General features: G+C 36.4%; 1 protein-coding gene across 15 annotated transcripts in view; it reads left to right on the top strand.

The window, feature by feature from the left end:
* Nucleotides 1–23,507, top strand: part of LOC6539975 (DEAD-box helicase Dbp80) — a 221,905-nt gene that overhangs the window by 69,544 nt on the left and 128,854 nt on the right. For 14 of the 15 annotated variants that reach the window (XR_006245284.1, XR_006245286.1, XR_006245285.1 and 11 more), the window contains exons 8-9: nt 375–476; nt 12,100–12,235. Coding sequence is in view for 12 of the 15 variants with exons in the window: in XM_039377371.2 (XP_039233305.1) it covers nt 375–476; nt 12,100–12,235 (238 nt within the window). In the remaining 3 variants the exon portion in view is untranslated. The remainder of the gene's footprint in view (nt 1–374; nt 477–12,099; nt 12,236–23,507) is intronic. The other variant, XM_039377381.1, reaches the window with a different exon arrangement.

Here is a 23,507-nt window from a genome sequence, read left to right as displayed (position 1 = left end):
TAGCTGAGTAATGGGTATCAGATAATCGGAAAACTCGAATTTAGCATTTTCTCTTGTTTTTGTTTAAGTCTGATACCACATTAATGTAAAATAGTAATGTAGCATTAATTGATTAAATCCCTCCTAATCATTCTTTGAAGGTAAATACATATGGTAAAAAATTAGTATTCCCAATTTTAAAGAATTTAAATTTAAAAATGTAACTAGCGTTTTCTCTTGTTTTTGTTTAAATACCACATTAATGTAAAAAAGTAACGTATTATAAATTGATTAAATCTCTAAGCATTCCTTTAATATACATACATATGGTAAAAAATTAGTATTCACAATTTTAAAAAGTATAAATTTAAAAATGTAATTTTCATTTTTTTCAGAATGCTGAATACACAATGCCAAATGCTGTTTTTCTCTGCTACTTATGATAAAGAGGTTATGGACTTTGCTCGGCTAATTGTTGCAGATCCCACAATAATAAGGTAATTATATGTTTAAAAAAAATTTTCAAATTCGAAATTTCTCGATGATTTTTGTGGAATTCAATTAAATTTACCCAAATGCTGATGAAAGTTGTCAGACTAAATTCGTTACTATTTATATATATGTATGTATGTATATATGAATTTTGCACCTTTCTATGTATGGGAAACATTTTGATGTATCGCACGCTTTAATTCGTTGCTAGTGCTTTAATAGTTGGCTAGTGCCATGTGTAATATATATAAATTTAAAGCTAGCATACAAAGATTATGAGAAGTTGACTATAATCATTTTTAGCGGAAGGTATGAAATTCATCACCGGGCATCGGTGCGCACGTTAACAAAAATTGTTATCTATTTATCTAGACATATATATACTTACGTAGTTACTATTTTCTTGAGTCAAATAAATGATCCGTCTGTAACGAAGACAAAGATTAACGCTGAAGCCAATTATAAATTAAAACACGAACGATTTCGGTGAGCGTCTTTATTTTAAAACTGTCAGCTTAAGACTGAATGTACAGAGTTTTGATCGGCTCGAAGTGAGTCGCGAGAAACGGAAATGTGTTTGTCAGCATTTTTATTTATTTGTGTTTAAGTGCATGCAAAAAGAATGATGAAGTTATACAACAATCATGCGCTTTACTTTTTTGTGGATTCAAGTTTCGTTACGTTATGCTGTGTATTTATGCACGCGCAAGATTGTATGAGCGTTGTTTTTGTTAGGTTTAAGTTTGTGTAAGCATAATATGAGAAGCATATTATGCTACTATATGTTTATGTACATAAATATATGACATATATATATATATATATATACGTATATATATATACGTTTGTACGAATGTTATTAACTTCGAGTCCTCTCGTGCATTGATCTATTTATCGTTGGGCGACGGGCTTTTTATACCGGCTTAGAGCTTTTCTGAGCTCGTCCGGGCATCGGTCTTCTATGCCAAGTGTTCCCACCTAGAAGTCATATTTCTAGATATCCCCTATTTTGGGAGTCAAAACCCCCCGTGAACTGTGCCCGTAACTGTAGTAGGTTTTTTTTCTGCGACCTTTTGCAGCCGCTGAACTAGTCATCGGACACTCGTTTATTGTCGACTTGCATTTTCTTTGTTGCGTTCGGTCTGACTCAAAGCGATGATAGTACCCCTTCCCATGCTTTAGATTCTGGTTGTAAATCTTCAAAGTCTTAAGATCTTACAAGAAGGGTTAACGTAACATATTCTTTCATTTTATTATTAGTCTTATGAATTTCTATCGATTTGCTAAAAAAAAATCCCACACCCACTCTAACGCCTGCAAACCGCCAAAAACTGTCGGTGTTAAAATTGTTGAGAAACGTGTATCAGATACTCGGGGAACCCGAATATAGCATTCTTTATTCTTTTTTTGATGAAATAAATATGCTTTCACTTTGTCTTCGCTTATGCTACGTCCGAGTTTATTTTTAGCTAGATTTGCTTAGCTTAATCCAACTTAAATTACGTCCGAGTGGTTTTTAGTTAGATCTGCTTAGCTTAATCAAACTTAAATTACGCAAATCAATATATTTTATATCGTCGTTGGCCGCCTTTAAGCCGGGAGCCGACATTCTAGGCGGGAGCATCTAGGTCCCTTCTCTTAACCCACAGAGCCACAAATTTCCTAGCGCATTAAGCGCGCAGTAAATCGCTTGCAAACCATCATGTTCCTGAAACAGGTTGCGAATGAACACGAAGCTATCGCTACATCAAGATGCCGAAAGATACGTGTTGTTAGCAACTAACTCATACTAAAATTAAATAGTAAGTTCATCAAGTCAAACACGCCCATAAACCCACTAAACCGGCCTCACCTACACTTTTAAAAATGGTTTTGTTATTTTTAAATTTTTTTTTTGGTCTTATAACTTTCTATAGATCTATGAAGAAACACTGTCACGTCTGCTCATTTCTATTTTTATACCCGTTACTCGTAGAGTAAAAGGGTATACAAGATTCATTGAAAAGTATGTAACTGGCAGAAAGGAGCGTTTCCGACCATTTAATGTATATATCCTTGATCAGGATCAATAGCCGAGTCGATCTCGCCATGTCCGTCTGCCCGTCCGTCTGTCTGTCCGTCCGTATAAACGCAGGAACTACTAAAGCTAGAAGGTCGAGATTAGGCACACAGACTCCAGAGACAGAGACGCAGCGCAAGTTTGTCGAATCATGCTGCCACGCCCACTCTAACGCTCACAAACCGCCCAAAAATGCAACGCCCACACTTTTGAAAAATGTTTTAATATTTTTTCATTTTTGAATTGGTCTTGTAAATTTCTATCAATTTGCAAAAAAACTTTTTGGCGCGCCCACTCTAACGCCCACAAACCGCCAAAAACTGTCAGTGTTGACTCTTCTTCGCACTTCCACTTCCCCAGTCGGGGAACTCGACTATAGCGTTCTGTCTTGTTTTTAACTTTATTTATTTTTTGCCGATTTCTACCGATATACCTAACGAAAGGTTTTGAACTTCTCGTTTTCATTCCCACTATCTGAATAGCCGGATTTCTGATGGTTAAGGAACCGGACAAAATCCTCTCTTAGAAATTAAAGTTCCTCCCGACTTCTGTTTTTTCGATCCTTGGCAGATGGGGTGCGGAAAATACCGGGAATCGTAAAGACAACGCTCCCAACCTTCTAGGCAAAAAAAAGGCTTGGTCGGTTAAAAGTTTTATTAGGGACGCTTTGAATGCTCATTGTGGCCATGTTGTTAGAGTGACAGATGTCAAATGCAGTGTGTTATATTCATTCCATCTTCCCAAACCACCATGGCAGGTTACAGTGAATTAGCAGCACATGTTGCAAATCATAAAATTGTTTTATAAAAATGGGTCTTCAGTTCGAGCAACATTCCGCGCACTTGGCCCGTTTTACGGTCGAGATGATCGACCCGCATTTTTGGATAATTTAGCAACAAGCTAAATTGACTTGGAATCGAGAATATGGATCTGGAGAACATGTGGTTTCAACAGGAGGGCGCTGCGTGCTACACAGCACGCGCTACAATGCATGTTCAGCACGAGCATTTTCCGGACATGGTCATCTCGCGCGGAAGCGACGTGAACTGGCCACCAAGATCGTGCGATCTTAAGTCGGGTTTTCTTAGGTCGCAGGGGTATGCCAACAAGCCGCAAACAACCGATGCCCTCAATATCGACATACGCCACGCCATCGATCAAATACAGCCCGATTTGTGCACCACAGTCATTGTCACTAATTAAAGCCGTGAAGGTCATTTGAATGATGTCACAATCCATACATAATGGGGTCAATGGACATTTCAATTAAAAAACATTTCTCGAATATCTCTCCAACATGTATTTTTATACCCGTTACTCGTAGAGTAAAAGGGTATACTAGATTCGTTGAAAAGTATGTAACAGGCAGAAGGAAGCGTTTCCGACCATATAAAGTATATATATTCTTGATCAGGATCAATAGCCGAGTCGATCTGGCCATGTCCGTCTGTCCGTCCGTATGAACGTCGAGATCTCAGGAACTACTAAAGCTAGAAAGTTGAGATTAAGCATACAAACTCCAGGGACATAGAAGCAGCGCAAGTTTGTTGATTCATGTTGCCAGGCCACTCTGACGCCCACAAACCGCCCAAAACTGCCACGCCCACACTTTTGAAAAATGTTTTGAAATTTTTTCACTTTTGTATTAGTTTTGTAATTTTCTATCGATTTACCAAAAACTTTTTGCCACGCCCACTCTAACGCCCTCAAACCGCCCAAAGCTGCTACGCCCACACTTTTGAAAAATGTTTTGATATTTTTTCATTTTTATATTGGTCTTGTGAATTTCTATCGATTTGCCAAGAAACGTTCTGCCACGCCCACTATAACGCCTACAAACCGCCAAAAACTGTGTTTAAGACTCTCCTTTTTCCTTCCACTAGCTGAGTAACGGGTATCAGATAGTCGGGGAACTCGACTATAGCGTTCTCTCTTGTTTTAATTTCAAAGATCAAGCGACCCCAATGAAAAACCCTTAAGTATGAGGGGTAATAGGAAAACTATTGTGGTTGTAACATTTGTACTGTCTAACGGATAACAAGATGCGTAACGCCATACGATTTTTTGTGCTGGTTTTAGAACTGGCTCCAGACTCTCTCGAAATTTTGTTCAAAAGCCAGAGAGCAGAGAGCTCTAGAGCCAGCAGCTCTGTCGCATACATCGACAGGTGACCACTGTATTGGTGCGCACGTATGCACATGCATTGTAGAAATGACAAAATATGCCCTTCATATTAGAAGTTCTTAGACTTTAAATCTATATTATTTTTTATAAATTATCACCACTTAAAAACTCTAGTTTTGCATTGCCTTAACATAACAATTATTCAAATTCAACATAGAAATAATAATAGCACAATCTATGTACATAATAATGCATAATAATTTTCAAATATGATTTTTTATTAGTATAGTTGTCATTAGAGTATTCAGCGTTCGACGTGTGAAAAATATAATTTGACAATGATTCTTCGGTGCCTATGTCCGCACTTCGTGCTGCAAGAAATCAATTTTTAATAAACAGTTTCTATATTTTTATTTATTTCATAAATAATATTTTTGTTTCTTAATTTTGTTTTTTGAATTATTTATTTTTAAATGTAATTTCTTTTTTTTCGAAATTCTTTGTTTTGAATTACAGTAGTTATAATAATTTCCTTTGTATACGTAATAAATATTTACTATACATAGTTATTTAGTTGAATTACTAGTATAAAAATTACCCATTTTCAGTATTTAAAATGCAAATAAGATTCATTTTATTTTGATATTTTTAAAAAAGCGCGCAATTATGGGTGGTAAGAAAAGCGCTACGAGTAACAGGTATAAAAAAGCTTCTTTCAAACCATAATAGTTACGAATCGAAATTGACCAAAAAATTAATCAAATTTGTTTCTTAGATCAAAATTGATTTCGGCCCTAAAATCGTCTTTTAGCACAAGCACGCACACATACACACAATCTCCTTTTTTGTTTTTACTCAACAAGCAACACAATTATATTTTTAGATTTTAACGCTCTCGATTTTAGGCGAGCGAAAAGAGAACAATTTTGGTCGTCACCAAAAAGTGGCTGCATAGTGCAAAACCAATGTGTGGCCGTTACGCATCCTGTTATTATAATGTCTTTGGTCTAACACTGTCGGGGAATAACCCCGGAAATACAGACGATAACTACAAAGCGATTTCAATATACATTCAAGATAAATAAACAATCTGAGGCTTACGTAATGGCAGTGAAAGTCCGGTCCCAAGGCAGCATTAGCCTCCTTGTCAAATTCGACCTGGAACTACGCTAAACTCCCAAAGAACTATTTAATCGCGCTAATAAAACCACCCGACAGATGTTCGAAAATTTTACTAAATAGAGAGAACGCGATAGATAATTTCTTCGACTTTCGGATACTTGTTACTCCTCTGGGAGTACTACTAGGAAGAATTTTCAATATATTGTCGTAAATAGTAAAAAAAAAATAAATTAAAAATAATGTAATGGTGGGTGTGACAGCATTTTCCAGCTTGTTGGCGTGCCATGTGGCAATGTTCTAAATGCATTTGCACAACGTAGGCGTTAATAGAATCTTAATGGTTAATCATAGCGTCAGACAGAAGAGAATAAACAGATTGACTCGGTTAGTGATCTTGATCAAGAATACATATATCTTATAGGGTCGCATCTTTCTACCTATTAAATCGAAAGATAGATTCGAAAACCTTTATAAAAATTTTTTTATCAGGAAATGGTGTATTAAATAGTTAATGCCTTAATTTAAACATTAACTTATTCGCCCCAAAATTTTTAATTTGGGTACACACGCTCTCTCTCTTATTTATTTAAAGCTAACCATAAAACTATAATGTAACCAAGAATTAGGAGCATTAGCAGGGTGACAATGGTTTATGTAAAGAGAGGAAAACTATAGTTTTATTTTTATGAATTAGGTTGGATCTTAGCAAAAAGGTTAAAATTTTGTTGATGTTATCTTTTTGTTGTTACTTATTGGGTTGATTGATTGAAAGGCAACTGTTCTATGAAGGAAAAGGGAAGAACAGTTAACTAAGATGGGTCTAACGTCATGTAGTGGGCATTTCGTGTGCCCAAGCCTGCTTATAAGGTTTTATGTTTTTCCGCTGTGTGATGTGGTGTTGTGGGAGAAGTTTGGTGTGGTAGCTTGAAGGATGAGCTTGTACCAGGGAGTTATATTGGTATGCAGTTTTGTTTGTTTGGAACTGATGTATTTTTTTAAGTGGTGAGCAATGTTGCTACTGTTGTAATTTGGGGAGTAGACGAGGGGGTACCTGTGGGCATCTGTAGCTGTTTTGTCGGCGTACTCGTTGCCTACTATACCAATGTGACCCTCATAAGTTTAAGTTTTGGGAAGAGGTCAGAGACAAGATTACTTAAGGTTGATGGATAGTATGAGTTGTTGTTGGTATTGGTGAGGGATTTTAGGGCGGACAGGGAATAGGAGCCGAAAGCACGTTTGCTTGGGGTTTTTAGTGCAATCTTGATTGCTTAGTTTATGGCTATTATTTCGCTTCAAAGGACTGAGAAGGGGGAGGATGCTAAATTTGATTATACTGGTTGGTGATTGGTGATTATCTTATAGGTTACTATTCCATTGACCATCGAGAAATCTGTGTAAATGAATTTGTGGTTGGGAATAAAATTTTTTTGGAATTAAAAAAGTAGTTTAAAAGTTGTGGCGGGTGTGCTGGATTTGTTGTATTTTGATAGTGATGTGTTGGAGGCTTTATGTATAATTTCGGAGTTGAATTTTTTCCTTTGAATGGTTTTTATTGATGAAAAGGAGACATTTAGCCTATGACAAATGTGTTTTGTTCGGTCTATAGTGCTGGGGTGTTTAAATTTCTTATTGGTGTTTTTAAGGGGTGTGTCGTAGAAATGTAGGAGCTTGCTGAAAAGTTTGCCAGGAATTCTCTTCTGTGTTCCAAGGTGATTTTTTGAGATATTAATGCGATTTGTTAAGTTATTTGGGCGGTATAGATAATGGACAGGCAGTAGTCTATTTTAGAGATTAATATGGAATTTGTAATTTGGATGAGGGAGAGAGTGTTGGTGTACCATTTTTTAGAGGAAAGGTGTTTTATGATGTTAAGGGTTTTACAGAGGCTGTCCCTTATATTGTATTTTTGTATTAGTATTGTAAATTTCTATCGATTTGTCAAAATAACTTTTTGCCACGCCCTCTAAAGTCCACAAACCGCCAAAAACTATCAGTGTTGAAGTCTCTCCTTCGCACTTCCAGTAGCTGAGTAACGGGTATCAGATAGTCGGGTACGTCGACTATAGCGTTTTCTTTTTTGTTTTATCCCATATCGTTTCAAATACATTTTTGTTTTTTTTATTTATTTTAAACCTTTTGTTTACACATAACATTAAAAAATAAGGAACGACAATTCAGAATTTGGCTTTTTAAGAGAAATTTGCTTAAAGTACCCTCGCTTTTTGTGTCATTTACTTTTACACCATCGACTTCACATTTCTTTTTGACCGTGTGAATAAAAAGAAATAAATAAATAAAATTATAAAAAATAATTATTTTATATTCAGTTCGTAATGAAGCAGACTAAATAAATGAATGGAGGAATGAAAAAAAAACTTCCAAGGTAAAAGTAATTATTCGAGGTGCCAAAAAATAAAATAAAAATAAAAGCACCTTAATGAGGGCACGACTTCGATTTGCTCGAGAACACAACGTGGAACATGAAGTGGAAGACTGTGGTCTTCTCTGACAAAAAAGTTCAACCTTGATGGACCGGATGGTTATAGTTACTAATTTCACGAAATGAGAACATAAGAATGTTTCTTAAGTCGACATCACAGTTGTGTAGGGGTGGGGAGCCATATCTTTCTTATCGGTAGAGATTGGAAAAAAATAAAAATAATTTGGCAAATCGAGAGAAATTTATAATTCTATTAAAAAAAGAAACAAGAGAGAACGCTATAGTCGAGTTCCCCGACTATCTGATACCCGTTACTCAGCTAGTGGAAGGGAAAAGGAGAGTCTTAAACACAGTTTTTGGCGGTTTGTAGGCGTTATAGTGGGCGTGGCAGAACGTTTCTTGGCAAATCGATAGAAATTCACAAGACCAATATAAAAATGAAAAAATATCAAAACATTTTTCAAAAGTGTGGGCGTATCAGCTTTGGGCGGTTTGTGGGCGTTAGAGTGGGCGTGGCAAAAAGTTTTTTGGTAAATCGATAGAAAATTACAAGACTAATACAAAAGTGAAAAAATTTCAAAACATTTTTCAAAAGTGTAGGCGTGGCAGTTTTGGGCGGTTTGTGGGCGTTAGAGTGGGCGTGGCAACATGAATCGACAACTTTCGCTGCTTCTATGTCCCTGAAGTTTGTATGCTTAATCTCAACTTTCTAGCTTTAGTAGTTCCTGAGATCTCGACGTTCATACGGACGGACAGACAGACGGACGGACATGGCCAGATCGACTCGGCTATTGATCCTGATCAAGAATATATATACTTTATATGGTCGAAAACGCTTCCTTCTGCCTGTTACATACTTTTCAACGAATCTAGTATACCCTTTTACTCTACGAGTAACGGGTATAATAAAAAGCGTCTATGTCTCTGGAGTCTGCATGCTTAATCTTTCTAGCTTTTATAGTTCATGCGATCTTTACGTATATACGGACGGTCAGGTATGGCCAGACCGCATCGGCTATTGATCCTGATCAAGAAAATATATACTTTATACGGTCGGAAACCCTTCCTTCTGCCTGTTACATAATTTTTATGTAGCGAATGAAGTGTTCAACATATAATATTATTTTTAGGCAAATTTATCGGCAATTTGTTGACAAATTTATTTGTTATTTGTCGATAATTCTTTGATTAATATTTAACGTCGATTGAATTTAATTTTGATTATCAAAAAAACGGATGTACTTATTTTAAAATTTTTATAAATTCCCTAAACTACGAACCCGCCTTGTTTTCGTCCTTTATTCACAACTTCCTGGGCGCTCCTAAAATTAAATTGCCAGCACCAACGCAGGAATAAGCAATTACATCCACTGGATCTACGGAACTTCCGGTCGTCTCTAGATTATGGGCTCTTAGAGGATACATATAATGAAAATTAAACTATAACAAGTTGGAAATTATTTGTGAACGTAATAGATATAAGTTTTTAATTATAATAAACAAAAAGTGGCCAAGAGTTAGAAACATGTAATGTCCAATGCATGATAATAAGAATAAATGAATACTAGCTCCAAAATGTAGTTTAGTTATTAGATCGAAGTTAACTATAAATATTCAATATGATAAATGTTTTTATGCAGCAAATGAAGTGTTCAACATAGAATATTATTTTTAGGCATATTTATCGGCCATTTGTTGACAAATTTAATTGCGAATTATTTGTCGATAATTCTTTGATTAAAAATTACTCTACGAGTAAAGGGTTATAAGTGTGAATTAAAAGCTTTAGGCGGTTTATGGCCGTAGCAATATATATATATGTGTATAGACGATGTAATTCCCAAAAGTACTGAAGTCGTATGGTGTCCTTGAAATAGAATTACAACTGATATTTTAAAAGCAGGGCTCAACCTTGAAAACCCATGTCAGCATACATAGAAATGTACGGATTTCCTTAAAAGCTTAAATCAATCCAAACTCTCATTTTCATCACCGCCTGATATGGATCTTAGTTGCATTCTTAAATATTGTGCAACCTGTCTTTCTTGCCCTCTAACAACGATTTTGAATGTCAATCAATCAATGGTAATTTCCGTTTGTCTGAAAACAATCCTTATCGTTCCGCTCATTAAAAAGGGAACAGATTTGATATCGCGAACTATTTAGGAGTCGCTAGAAGTCAGAGATATACCGAATTTATTTGAAAAATTGATCACTAGACAAATACAATTGCCTTTTTCGCATGGTTTTATCAGTTGCCGATCTATTACGATCAATTTACTATAGTTCACCTCACTAATAAATCGCAGTTTCCTAGTAGCCACCAAACAGAATTTATTTTTATGTTTTCGACTCGATAACTATAGAGAACTTATTAAAGAGCTATTCCTCTTGTAATGTTTTCTGAGAGATGGCTCTCAAAATATGAAATATATTAAAGACATTTTATAAACAGGTATAGTATTTTGTGGTGTGATATTTGGGACCTCTATTATTTGGCTTGTTATGAAGTTATTAAGTCTGCTTCAGTTTAAATTTTCTGTGTATGTTAATAATGTCGGGGCCCTACTCATTTTCTTGCATTCAATTAAATTTTAAATTTTAAATTAAATTTTCATTATCTGGGCTGTGGCTTGTCATGGTGTTACGTTCTTGCAGAAATTAGTTAATGGTGATGCCGAGTCAATTCTCCCAAGTTCTTTGAATTGTATTGGAACGAATTTCTTAAGAAATTTTTAAATTTCCTTTCCTTTTTTAATTTTACCAACCATATATACCAACCATTCGATCGTCAAAAAAGTTTCCCAAATGATTATGGTAATAGAATAAAATAGAAGAACTAAAAAAAGGGCCTTTCCGCAATAAAGCTATAACCTTAACAATATATACAGATGTATTTCCATTAAAATTTATAATTAATGAATTATAGCCTTTGTTTAAAGTCTTTTATTATTTTTATAGATTATAATAATCTTGTAGCAATTTCGTCTCGAATTTTTGGAACTTTTAGTAGGCCGATCCGTTTTAAACGTGCTTTATATTGTAGTCCATTTTGAGGTTTAGAAATAGTTCTGTTGGGTCATGCAGCCGCCAAAGCTTTACAGTAGACTAATCTCATACTCTTTAATATTGTAAGCCGAAGTAGTCAGTGGTAGCAGTTGCGATGCCCGTAGTGCAAACCGCTGTTCTCGCACGCAGTTATCTTTACGGCGATCATTCCTTGTTCTCTTTGTTATCTACCTACGTTAAGCTTGGGCGCTGCATTTCGGCTGTCTGTCCCGCCAATTGTCACTTCTTCGTTTTTCGGCAAAGACTCAACTTGTGCATTCGATATAGCTCTTTGTCGTCCCTAGCTGCCGTAAACAATTCGCAAAATAAACAGTATCGGAAAATAAACAAACTTTCTTCGGCTATTTATTATTGGCAACAGCTATTGAAAAAGCTCAATAGCTAAACAAGTTTTTTAGAGTAATAGTTAAATGAATCATGATGTGTGGCATAAATAGCTAGTTTTTTCATATTATTGCTGCACACCAAGTAGAAACACTTCTACCTTTGGTTATATCCGTTACTCATAGATTAAAAGGACTAGATATGTTGAAAAGTATGTAACAGTCAGAGTAAAGCGTTTCCGACCACAAACCGCCCAAAACTGCCACGCCCACAAATTTATTGTTCATTTTATTATTTTTTTTCAATTTCTACTGATATTTTAGACAATGTGAACATTTCTCGTTCGCAGTTTCACTAGCTAAGTAACGGTGATTTGGTAGTCGGGGAACTCGACTACAGCAATTTCTCTTCATTTGCTTTTCAGTGTTATGTTAATTTAGAATTTCACTTTAATTAAAATATTTCTATTTAATGTAAATGTATTTTCTAGATTAATGCGTGAAGAAGAATCACTTGAAAACATAAAGCAATATTATGTTAGGTGTAAAAATGAGGAAGGAAAATATAATGCGATTCAAAATATTTACGGTTGCATAAGCGTTGGTCAAGCTATTATATTTTGTCATGTAAGTATAAGTATAAATCCCATTAAATACTTGCTGAAAATATATTCATTATCAGAATATTAATTTTGAATGATAGTCGAGTTCCCCGACTATCTGATACCCGTTATTCAGATAGAGAAAGTGCAAAGAAGAAATTTCAGCACTGACATTTTTTGGCGGTTTGTGGGCGTTAGAGTGGGCGTAGCAACAAGATTTTGTCAAATCGATAGAAATTTGCAAGACTAACAAAAATGAGAAAAAATACAACATTTTTCAAGAGTGTGGGCGTGGCGTTACGATGGGCGTGGCAAAAACTTTTTCTGCAAGTCGATAAAATTTAACATTGCAAATAAGAAAATGAAGACGCATTAAATTGGCCGCGGCAACATAGGTCAACAAACTTGCGCTGCGTCTTTGTCTTTGGAGTTTGCAATCTCAATCTCAACTTTCTAGCTTTTATAGTTCGACACACCTCACGGTCAGAAATCACAAAAACTTGTCTGCCAATTTCTATCGGTATACCAAGAACACATCCGGCACGTCCCTTTTTACTCCCACACCATTGACATTTTTATACCCGTTACTCGTACAGTAAAAGGGTATACTAGATTCGTTGAAAAGTATGTAACAGGCAGAAGGAAGCGTTTCCGAGCATATAAAGTATATATATTCTTGATCAGAATCAATAGCCGAGTCAATCTGGCCATGTCCGTCTGTCCGTCCGTCTGTCCGTCTGTCTGACCGTATGAACGTCGAGATCTCAGGAACTAGAAAAGCTAGAAAGTTGAGATAAGGCATACACACTCATGTTGCCACGCCCACTCTAACGCCCACAAACCGCCCAAAACTGCCACGCCTACACCTTTGAAAAATGTTTTGATCTTTTTTCATTTTTGTATTGGTCTTGTAAATTTCTATCGATTTGCAAAAAAACTTTTTGTCGCGCCCACTCTAACGCCCCCAAACCGCCCAATGCTGCCACTCCCAAACTTTTGAAAAATGTTTTGAAATTTTTTCATTTTTATATTAGTCTTGTAAATTTCTATCAATATGCCAAAAAACTTTTTGCCACGTCCATATTATCCATATTATCTCTTGTTCTTATTAGCATAATTTGGTTTGTTGGAAAACATACTGTTACATGCTGTTTTTGTAACGTAACTGTTTTTGATTGATTTGGTCATATTGTTACATATTTCGACGCCGGTTATGGCGATAGAGACGTAAACCGAAAGGACGCGGCAAACTGGCACAATGAAACCTGCGATAAACCTGAACAGTAGAGCCATTTGCTGAAAAATTCTGCCAGCCACCGAAACAATATTCAATGAAGAGAAAACCTCGCATTGATCATGGCATAAACCATAAATGGCTTCCTAGAATGAAGAAAAACGGGTAGCATCACTGATTTTGAACCCGGCAGCAAAAGAAAAGCTTTAGCACATGTAGCAAAAGAAATGCTTTAGCACTACCTGCTAAGCTGTGTAGTGTGAACAAAGGACCGATACCATACAATTTCTATATACTTTCAGGCACGGTTGATTCTATTCTTGTTATGTTAGAGAGGGAGTGTCTTCCAAAGGGCAAAGCCAACGGGAACTACATACAGTCATGACTGTATAAGTTGTACAGCTCTTAATACCTTAATACCTTCCATCATTGATAAGGATGTGCAAAAATAGGCGCAGGAGTCATTTTTTTGAGTTTGACTGTTATTTTCATATTTAATCTTAGAATTATTCCTGGAAATAAAATATTTACCTAAATGTTTTCTAGATTAATTTGAAAAAAAAAGGAAACATTTATAAGCATTAGCAGTATTATGTCTACAGGCGGCAAGATCTAACGCGATTTGAAATATAATATAATATATATCGGATATACATATGTATTTATGATGTATGTTGCTACCTGCTTCTCAGGCGTTTGGACGTCTAGAGCTTAGCGACTGTAAAAGATAGAATGTTGAATGATGATTGTTTTTGGAATAAAAAATATTTTGCTCACGTTAGCCTTCTAATATTCTTGATCAGTATCACTTTTTTAAGTATGCCAACATCATTAGTATGCCAACATCAAATGTTCGTCTGTTCATCCAAATGAAAGTCTGTCGATCTCGGGAACTATTAAAGCTCGAAAGCGGAGTTGCAACTGTTGTGTAACGAAAAATACAAATATTATATAATTGCAAGAACAATTTAAAAAAAAAATCTCGGGGAACAATAAAGGCGATAACTACAAGTGAACTCAAGATACAAACAATGTATCTTCATTGCTGTCTTTAATCCGGCTGGCCGTTGATAGATTTAGTGATGATTGTATTAAAGGGGGACTGCCCTTAAATACTTACTGGTCTAGAGATTCAGACAAAGTGCAAATAATAAAATAATTTTAACGGAGATTGCCGGAGTTCAAAAAACGACCCAAGTGCTCTTTATTATATTAATTCTTATACAGGGGTGATACATGTATAATTTATTCTTAGCAGGTTCGGCAAAGCCGACTAAGCACTGTACTCACCACGGTTCGGCCCCCAAAGGTGTCTGCACTTTACAAACAGTAGGGTTTACCAACGTTTTAATAATAAATAATAATAAGAACAAGAGAGAACGCTATAGTCGATTTGTATGAATGTGAAGTGTAGATGAGAAATTTCAATACCAATAGTTTTTAGCGGTTTGTGGGCGTTAGAGTGGGCGTGGCAAAGGCAAAAAGATTCTTAGCAAATCGAGAGAAATTTACAAAGATGTGAAAAAATATCAAAACATTTTTCAAAAGTGTGGGCGAGGTAGTTTTGTGTAGTTTGTGAGCGTTAGGGTGGACGAGGAAAAAGTTGTTCTGCAGATCGAAAGAAATGTACACTATTAATAAACAAATTAAAAAATATCAAAATATTTTATAAAAGTGTGGGATGTTTGTTGGCGTTAGGGTGGGTGTGTTAAAAAGTTTTTCTGCAGATTGATAGAAATATACAATACTAATAAAAAAATTTAAAATATAAAATACTTTACAAAATTGTGGGTGTGGCAACTTTGGGCGATTTATGGGCGTTGCAAAAACAAATTTTCCAAATCGGTAGAAATTTAAACAACCAAAAAAAAAAACGAGAGAATTAGCTTCCGATTAAAATTTTGAAATCGGTAACCAGGGAACAACGGGTATTAATTATTTTTTTAGGTTTTTTTGTTTTTATTTATTTTTTTTTTTGGGTTTTTTTTTTAATTTAATAATAAATCTATAAACATAAAATATTGAAAAAAAATCAAAGATATATAACTATTTAGTTTATACTTAATTAAATAACTATACCTACTCTGCCTCCCTAACGCTAAATAATATACCACTGTGGTAACTATATGTGGTCTCAAATGTGGCCCGATTATCGAAAATATTTGAAAACGCCCAATCAATATGCGTATTGCTATTGGTTGTAGACGAATCCAAATCTAGCAACGAACTAAAACCCTTTGCATCTACTAAAAAATCGAGAATTTGCTTACAGCAGCCAGAGATGGAGTGGAGGCACAAGTTAAAATCTCCTAACACTAAGCAATTATTACTTAAAAATGTGTGTTTCTGAAATAACTCCTTAAATTCAGTTTCAAACTTCTTTAAGGAATAGGTCGGACTTTTATATAAAACAAGAATCCCTAAAGATCGGTACTCAAACACTGGAGAGGCTAAATTTGAAAGATTTGAAAAAAATCTACCACTTGAGCAAAGACTAACGTTCTCAAATAGTTCGTTTCGAATAAAAACGAGAATGCCTCTTTTTGGTCGGGCTCCGCTAGCTACTAACTGGCAATCTAATCTCACTGCTGTGGTAAAGCCAGGAATTTCATTAACCTCATTTGAGTATGTTGATGCTTCAACGAAGCACAGAAGAGAGGACCTAAGAATTAGACGATCGGAACAAACATCGCTAATGTGGCAGTGTAAACTTTCCGTATTATGGAAAAAATATGAAGGTTCGGACTATTGATTAAACAATCGAAATGGGTATTCAGTTGCTTAGTGGAACGCAATTGTCGGACCTCTGCTTCTGAAGCTGAATCCTGAGCGGATCTTGGTGGGACAAAAGGTCTAATAATGAAAAGACCTGCCGCACTTGTGGCTCTACTACAGGCTACATACAGCGCAGCTCTCTGCATGCTGGAATTTACTGTACGAAGCTCCTTGACTTTTATGAATAGTTATTGCTTCTGCAGGAACCACTGGGAACTGCTTTCGGTCAATTGTAGTTGCCTGGTTAGAATTAATTTGAAAACTTTTCATAATTTTCGAAATTGGCGTCCATGAAGCCTCCTCACAATGTATGCGCTTGGAACCCGCATTTACTCCGATGCTTTCATCTAAAAATTAAATCCAAAGAAGATCTGGAGTGTTGGACGTACTGAAGCCTATCTCCCTAACGAGACCAGTTGCTCCGTTTACGAGACCATCTGATGTATCTACATTGACCGTCATTATATATATGCCAGTGGATTTTAAAGTCAGAGAGGTACACGATCCTTGTGTTTCAAATGTTTTTAGGGAACTAGCTTGTTCCAGACATCTGTTCCTCTGATCTAAGCTTATTTGAGCGGACTTAACTGAGTCTATAGCTTCTGAGAGAAATTGTGCAGAGGGAATCGAGTTAAGCTTCTCCCTATTGTACCGATCTGAGTCCTGATTACATGTAAAAAGGTGAATTGAGTTATTTGGAATTTGACTTTCATCGGAAATTCTAGATCTAAGCAAGCTAATAGCATCAGACGTCATTTGGCCGGATGCCATGTTATTAAGTGCAATTCCAAACGGTTGGTCATCTCGCTGTCGCATTATCTGTGTGAGTTCAAAAAACCTAAAAGAACTCCACAGATACGATGCAAATATTGCGCTGTATGGACCATGCGAGGGGGCCTGAAAAATCCAGCGATCACATACGGGCCGTAATTACCTCCGAAAGGAGTTTCAACATTAGAAAACATTTGCTTTAGGCGAGAGTCCAAATGGGAAAACATTGTTGCACCGACCATAGATATTTTGTCTATTATAAGAATTTTAAGACAAGAAATCTTGAACAAAGGGTATTCAACAAATCAGGTTTAAACTTCTAAATGCGGACCTAGCCTGATTTACAGGGAGGGAGAACATGGATTGAAGAGTGAATCCTCCGATTCCGAATGCAGCTTTGCCTGTGGGAGCACACAGTAAAATTTTTACAGAAGATGGGTCGCATCCTACTCTACAATTATACTCCTTGGATAGGGACTGAAATAAGGTTCATATTAGTCTACTTTTGCCGACACCTGCTCCGCCACCTACGAACTCATAAAAGGTTCGATTTGTCCTTGCATTATGTAAAACATGTGTAAGGAAAGTTTTTTGCTCCAAATTTAGAGATCTAACTAAATTTGCTAAGTTTAAAGGGGATATAAATGGCGGAAGCATCTAACAAATTGTTGTTTAAGCTTAAAACATTAATTTGAAAAGATATTTAAGGAATTGCTAGTGGCCTAAACTCCTCGTTAGGTTCGGCCTCGTCTTCTTCATTTTCTTCACTATTATCTACTTCCATGGCCCTTCTAAGCGCGTCTTCATAACTATCTATGGCATTATACTTCTCAAAGTTGGCTTTAATAGTCTGCTCATTCTCCTTATAATATTCCTCGCAATTTCTTTGAATTAAATCTACGTGTTCGTTTCGCCAAGGAGAAAAAATCATTACTAAAATAGGTTATTCTATCTGTATTAATATTAAAAGGCCTATACCTAATATAAATAAAATATACATCTCCTAAAACGTCATGGCCTTCTTCAGTGTCATCGTCACTATTTGCCCTCTGACGAATACTTCTACGGCTTTTCGAAAACTCAAAATTTGCTGAAAAATCGGCTAAACACAGGCCTTAATGGAAATCTGGCCTATGTTCGTATCTATCCAGCAATCCTTTCAAAAATATGTCAGTTAAATTCTGAGGCATATTTTGAAGGTCGCGTGTAGGTGTAAGCATACGAACTCGTTGTTCTGGAGGGAAGGTGTTGATATGAACGCACTTATTACTTGCTTAGGACAACGTCATTCCCAGACAACAATACACGGCTTCCTGAGCAGATATCTCAGTGCCTAAATAAACTACTGTTGCTTTTGTCGTATGCTTGAATTGCCTCTTCTAATGTCATTAGCTGCTTCTCGCATTAACTTCAAAATACCCCGTTGGGATTTGTTTATATAATTTATAATGTAGCTACAGCAAGCAAAAGGGTTAACTGGATATCCATATTTACCCTTTGCATAAAAAGAAGGTGTTTATTATAAGCATTTACTTGAATTTCTGCAAAAGTTCTCTTCAGAAAAATCTGTGGTTTTTTCAAACTAGACCTAATAGCATAAATGTAGTCCTCGTAACTGAGGCTCACATGGTTGTAAGATAGAAAATTTTCAAATATGTTTAAATGGCTAATCATGTCATCTGCATGATAGCAAAGTAGAAAATCTCGAATTTTTTAAAGTTTTCGTGATGAAGAGAATTTTGAGTTGCTTCGGGAATTAAATATTTCCGTCCGGGGCATTGGAAGGTATGGAATACCGAAACGACAAATAGATTGTCCCCGCACTTTTTTAAGACACGAATGCCCGTGCTTATGCTTTTGGTATTCAATATACGGAGCCAAATCTGAGTTTGTAACATCCACAGTTACAAACTGATCAATGAAGGCTATTACAGTACACATAGACTCCTCTTCATTGTTTAAATTCACCTTAGGGGCATCTTTCAGCCAAAACATGCCGTGAATATGAGGCGAACCTCTCTGTTGAAACTAAACTCACCAGTAATAGGTTGTAACGAAATTACTTTCAAAGACAGCCCCAGGCTTTTTCATAAGTTTTAAAACTTCTCTATATCTGTAATCAAAATATCTAGCGCACGTCACTGGGTCTGTTCTTATAAGGCGCCTTTTCCCTAAACTAAAAAAAATTGATGCTTCTTCTTCATTTATATTAACCTTATTTACATTGCGCTTGAGCAGTACTAACAGCTCTGGCCACCTAGTTTCAGCGGCCGATCATGGCCATGACCTTTTTCTTCTCATCTTCCCAGTGAGCAGGAGACGTGCGAATATCCCTAAGGATCCTATAGCCCTCATCATGCCCATAAAGTCTTCATTCAGGACATTAGCAGCTGTAATGGCAGTGGAGGCACTCCGCTTACGTAAGCAAGTTGAAATATTATTTCGAATTTTTATTTATTCCAACTTTTTATAATTGAAGAATAACTTATCAGTTCGACAACCTCATCTATCTACATTCCTAAGCTCAGATCTAACTATGGTTGTGTAGCTTTCTGAAGATGGTCTTTTTATGCCAGCATATATGCCAGTTCTTCAGAATCAGCATCGAGAATTACGTCGAGAGGTCTTTGACCCTCACCTGGAGGTATTGTAATTCTCGTCATTCCTACATTATGTGTCTTGTAATTCTCAAGCAAAGTTTCTTGTCCTCCAGGATTTAGTTCTTCGTCTTCTGTATTCTGATCAGAATTACGCGCCTCTGAATTTTCATCCTCCTGCTGGATGGCTAGTTGTCCCTCTACAAAGGCTACATCATCTTGAGATGCAACGAATGCAACAGTATCGGATGTGAAGTCTGAGATCCACTGCTCGTTAACTGACACATTGTACTTTCTATAAAGCTCAGTATTCCAGTATTAACTAAATACCTAATAGCGTCAGCAATTTCGGCAGGCCGTATGGTTTCTGCAATAAAATCATGTCCATATTCCATTCTTCGTTAAAGGTGAAGCTGAATTACCTTATCCTCATTGAAAGCTCGTGGAATAGACGTCACGATATTGCTTATTGGAATAGGGACATTGACAACTGCTCCTTTAATAGCATTTTGACGCTTGTGACCTATTGACTTAACTATCATAAATGGAAGGCCAGGTGAAATAAGTCGTTCTTCCAAGGGAGTTAGACCCCTCAAAGAGTTATGAATTTCTGGGAAATCTAAGCCATTTGAAATGGCCTCTTTGGGCTTTCGGCCGGCTTTAATATTGCTGTGAAGATTACCAGTGAAAGCAAGATGTCTTGCATTTTGGTATATCTCTTCCCTGAACTCGCAATGTTCTTCCAAATAAGACCTAGAAATCTTACTTATTTGCTTGGGGAACCACAATCCTTTGCAACAAAAGCAAATCTGATCTGGGCCAGGCTTAACATTCCTATTGAATGTACCTATGTGAGCTTCTATTTCAATAGGTCTGCTTCTTATAGTCTTATTTTCCTGAGCTATATAGTCTCCTGACTTCGATGTGCATTCCGAAGATTTTCTGCTTCCTTATTAGCACTATGGCTTCTATACTGACTAACTCTTTGACTTATATTTCTAATTGCATCGATCGTTGCTTGTCGAGCAGCTAATCGTGCGCTTCGTCGAGCAAGTGTATTTCTCACCTGCTCGACTGCCCTGCGATCCCTACCGGCCCTAGCCCTAGCTCTGTTAGCCCTATCACGCTCTCTTTCTAATAAGCGTTCCTGTGTATCTCTTGCCAGTGCTCGACGCAGGGTATTTACTTCTTGCTCACACGATACACGGTATTCAAGCGCCTTCTTCTATGGTTGGCAGTGTTTTGTTCCTGCTCCATAGTATCGGCTGCTTGCTCAGCAGCTCGATTCTCGCTGATTTGCCGTCTTACAGAACGGCGTCGAGTATCGGCTGCTTGCTCAACTGCGCGAAGGGCAGGATCCATGCGCCTTTCCCTATGGCCAGCAGTATTTTGAACCTGCTCCACCGCTCGATTCTCGCTATTTGGTCGCCTTACAGAACGACGTCGAGTATCGGCTGCTTGTTTAACCTCACGAATCGAGGCGTCTATACGCATTTGAAAGCGTCGCAGAGTATCGGCTGCTTGTTCAGCTGCGCGAATAGCAGGATCTAACCGCCTTTGAGAACGAAACCGGGAGTTCGATTCTTGCTCAATCGCACGAACAGGACGATTCAAGCGTCTCGACCTTCTAGACATTCTGCATTCCAGACTAACGAGTCTTCCCTACGCCTACGCTGAGATACTGTATTTGCCACTCTCTCCATCTCTGATATCCTTCATTTCCCTATTTATCCTATTTCTCAACATTTGCCTTCTTCTATTTAGACAAGGTATTTCTAAGAATTATATACACGACTTAATAAAATATTTATAAATATATATATCAAATATTTATAAATTATTAATTATTAAACACAGAAAAAATACTTAACAGAGAAATAATAATATAATCTATTTAGACAAGGTATTTCTAAGAATTATATACACGACTTAATAAAATATTTATAAATATATATATCAAATATTTATAAATTATTAATTATTAAACACAGAAAAAATACTAACAGAGAAATAATAATATAAGAATAAGTATTTAAAAAGACTCAAGCTGTATGTATAAAAATATAACAAGAGAGAACGCTATAGTCGAGTTCCCCGACTATCTGATACCCGTTACTCAGCTAGTGTAAGTGCGAAGGACAGTTTTTGGCGGTTTGTGGGCGTTAGAGTGGGCGTGGCCAAAAGTTTTTTGGCAAATAGATAGAAATTTACAAGACTAATACAAAAATGAAAAAATATCAAAACATTTTTCAAAAGTGTGGGCGTGGCAGCTTTGGGCGGTTTGTGGGCGTTAGAGTGGGCGTGGCAAAAAGTTTTTTTGCAAATCGATAGAAATTTACAAGACTAATACAAAAATGAAAAAATATCAAAACAATTTTCAAAAGTGTGGGCGTGGCAGCTTTGGGCGGTTTGTGGGCGTTAGAGTGGGCGTGGCAACCTGAATCGACAAACTTGCGCTGCGTCTATGTCCCTGGAGTCTGTATACTTAATCTCAACTTTCTAGCTTTTGTAGTTCCTGAGATCTCGACGTTCATACGGACGGACAGACGGACAGACGGACGGACAGACGGACGGACAGACGGACATGGCCAGATCGACTCGGCTACTGATCCTGGTCAAGAATATATATACTTTATATGGTCGGAAACGCTTCCTTCTGCCTGTTACATACTTTTCAACGAATCTAGTATACCCTTTTACTCTACGAGTAACGGGTATAAAAATTATTATTTTAAGAAGTATAATTCTTATATGTATATTAATTTATAAAATTTGTAGAAAAGATTAAAACAAGAGAGAACGCTATAGTCGAGTTCCCCGACTATTTGATACCCGTTACTCAGCTAGTAGAAGTGGGATGGGGGTTCAAAAAAAGTGATTTTTTTTAATTGCATATTATGAAAGTTTAGTAACTCAAGATTGTTGTCTGTAAATAGGAAGTCAATCGGAGCAAAACACACAAAGATATAGCTTTGGAAGTAGGCGGGTCTCGAACGACTACCTGAGCTGTAATCCCTCAGCGGGGAAGACAGCAACAAAAACATTAAACACGTTTTTCTCAAATCGATGTTTTTTGAGTCGGTGCACTCTGTATCTCAAAATCTATTCAACCGATCGTTCTCAAATTTTTTACAGTATTTCCTTACATCATTTATGAGGTAACCCTGTCGAGATTTTTTCGATTTTAATTTTTTTATTAACAACAATAGTCATGAACTTTGGCCAAAAATCGGTATTTTCACTTTCAAGTTTTGTAAAAAGTTCAAAAATGATTAAAAAAAATGGAAAAACTCGACAGGGATACCTAGAGGGACATACAAATTGATGGAAAAACTTTGGGTATTTCATATCAGATTATCCAGTGCTGAAAAAAATGAAAAAATATCTAAACATTTTTCAAAAAAGTGGGCGTGGCAGTTTTGGGCGGTTTGTGGGCGTTAGAGTGGGCGTGGCAACATGAATCGACAAACTCTGGAGTCTGTATGCTTAATCTCAACTTTCTAGCTTTTGTAGTTCCTGAGATCTCAGCGTTCATACGGACGGACAGACGGACAGACAGACGGACGGACAGACGGACATGGCCAGATCGACTCGACTATTGATCCTGATCAAGAATATATATACTTTATATGGTCGGAAACGCTTCCTTCTGCCTGTTACATACTTTTCAACGAATCTAGTATACCCTTTTACTCTACGAGTAACGGGTATAATTTACTGTGAAAAAAAGCGAAATAATATTAAGTTAAGAAAAAGTCTATAAAAAGACTTAACCTTAAATTATTATTATTAGAACCAACCCAACTAAATTAATAGTATTATAAGTACAAGTCTTTAAAAAGATTTAAACTTTTAGTAAATAAATAATAATAAGTTAAGAAGTCTCTAAAAAGACTTAAGTCTTAAACTATTTTTATTTC

The sequence above is a fragment of the Drosophila yakuba genome, unplaced genomic scaffold (genome assembly GCF_016746365.2).
Source record: "Drosophila yakuba strain Tai18E2 unplaced genomic scaffold, Prin_Dyak_Tai18E2_2.1 Segkk5_quiver_pilon_scaf, whole genome shotgun sequence".
Classification (NCBI taxonomy): Eukaryota; Metazoa; Arthropoda; class Insecta; order Diptera; family Drosophilidae; genus Drosophila; species Drosophila yakuba.
The sequence above is the reverse complement of the archived record's forward strand: the minus strand, read 5'-3'. Positions and strand labels throughout refer to the sequence as shown.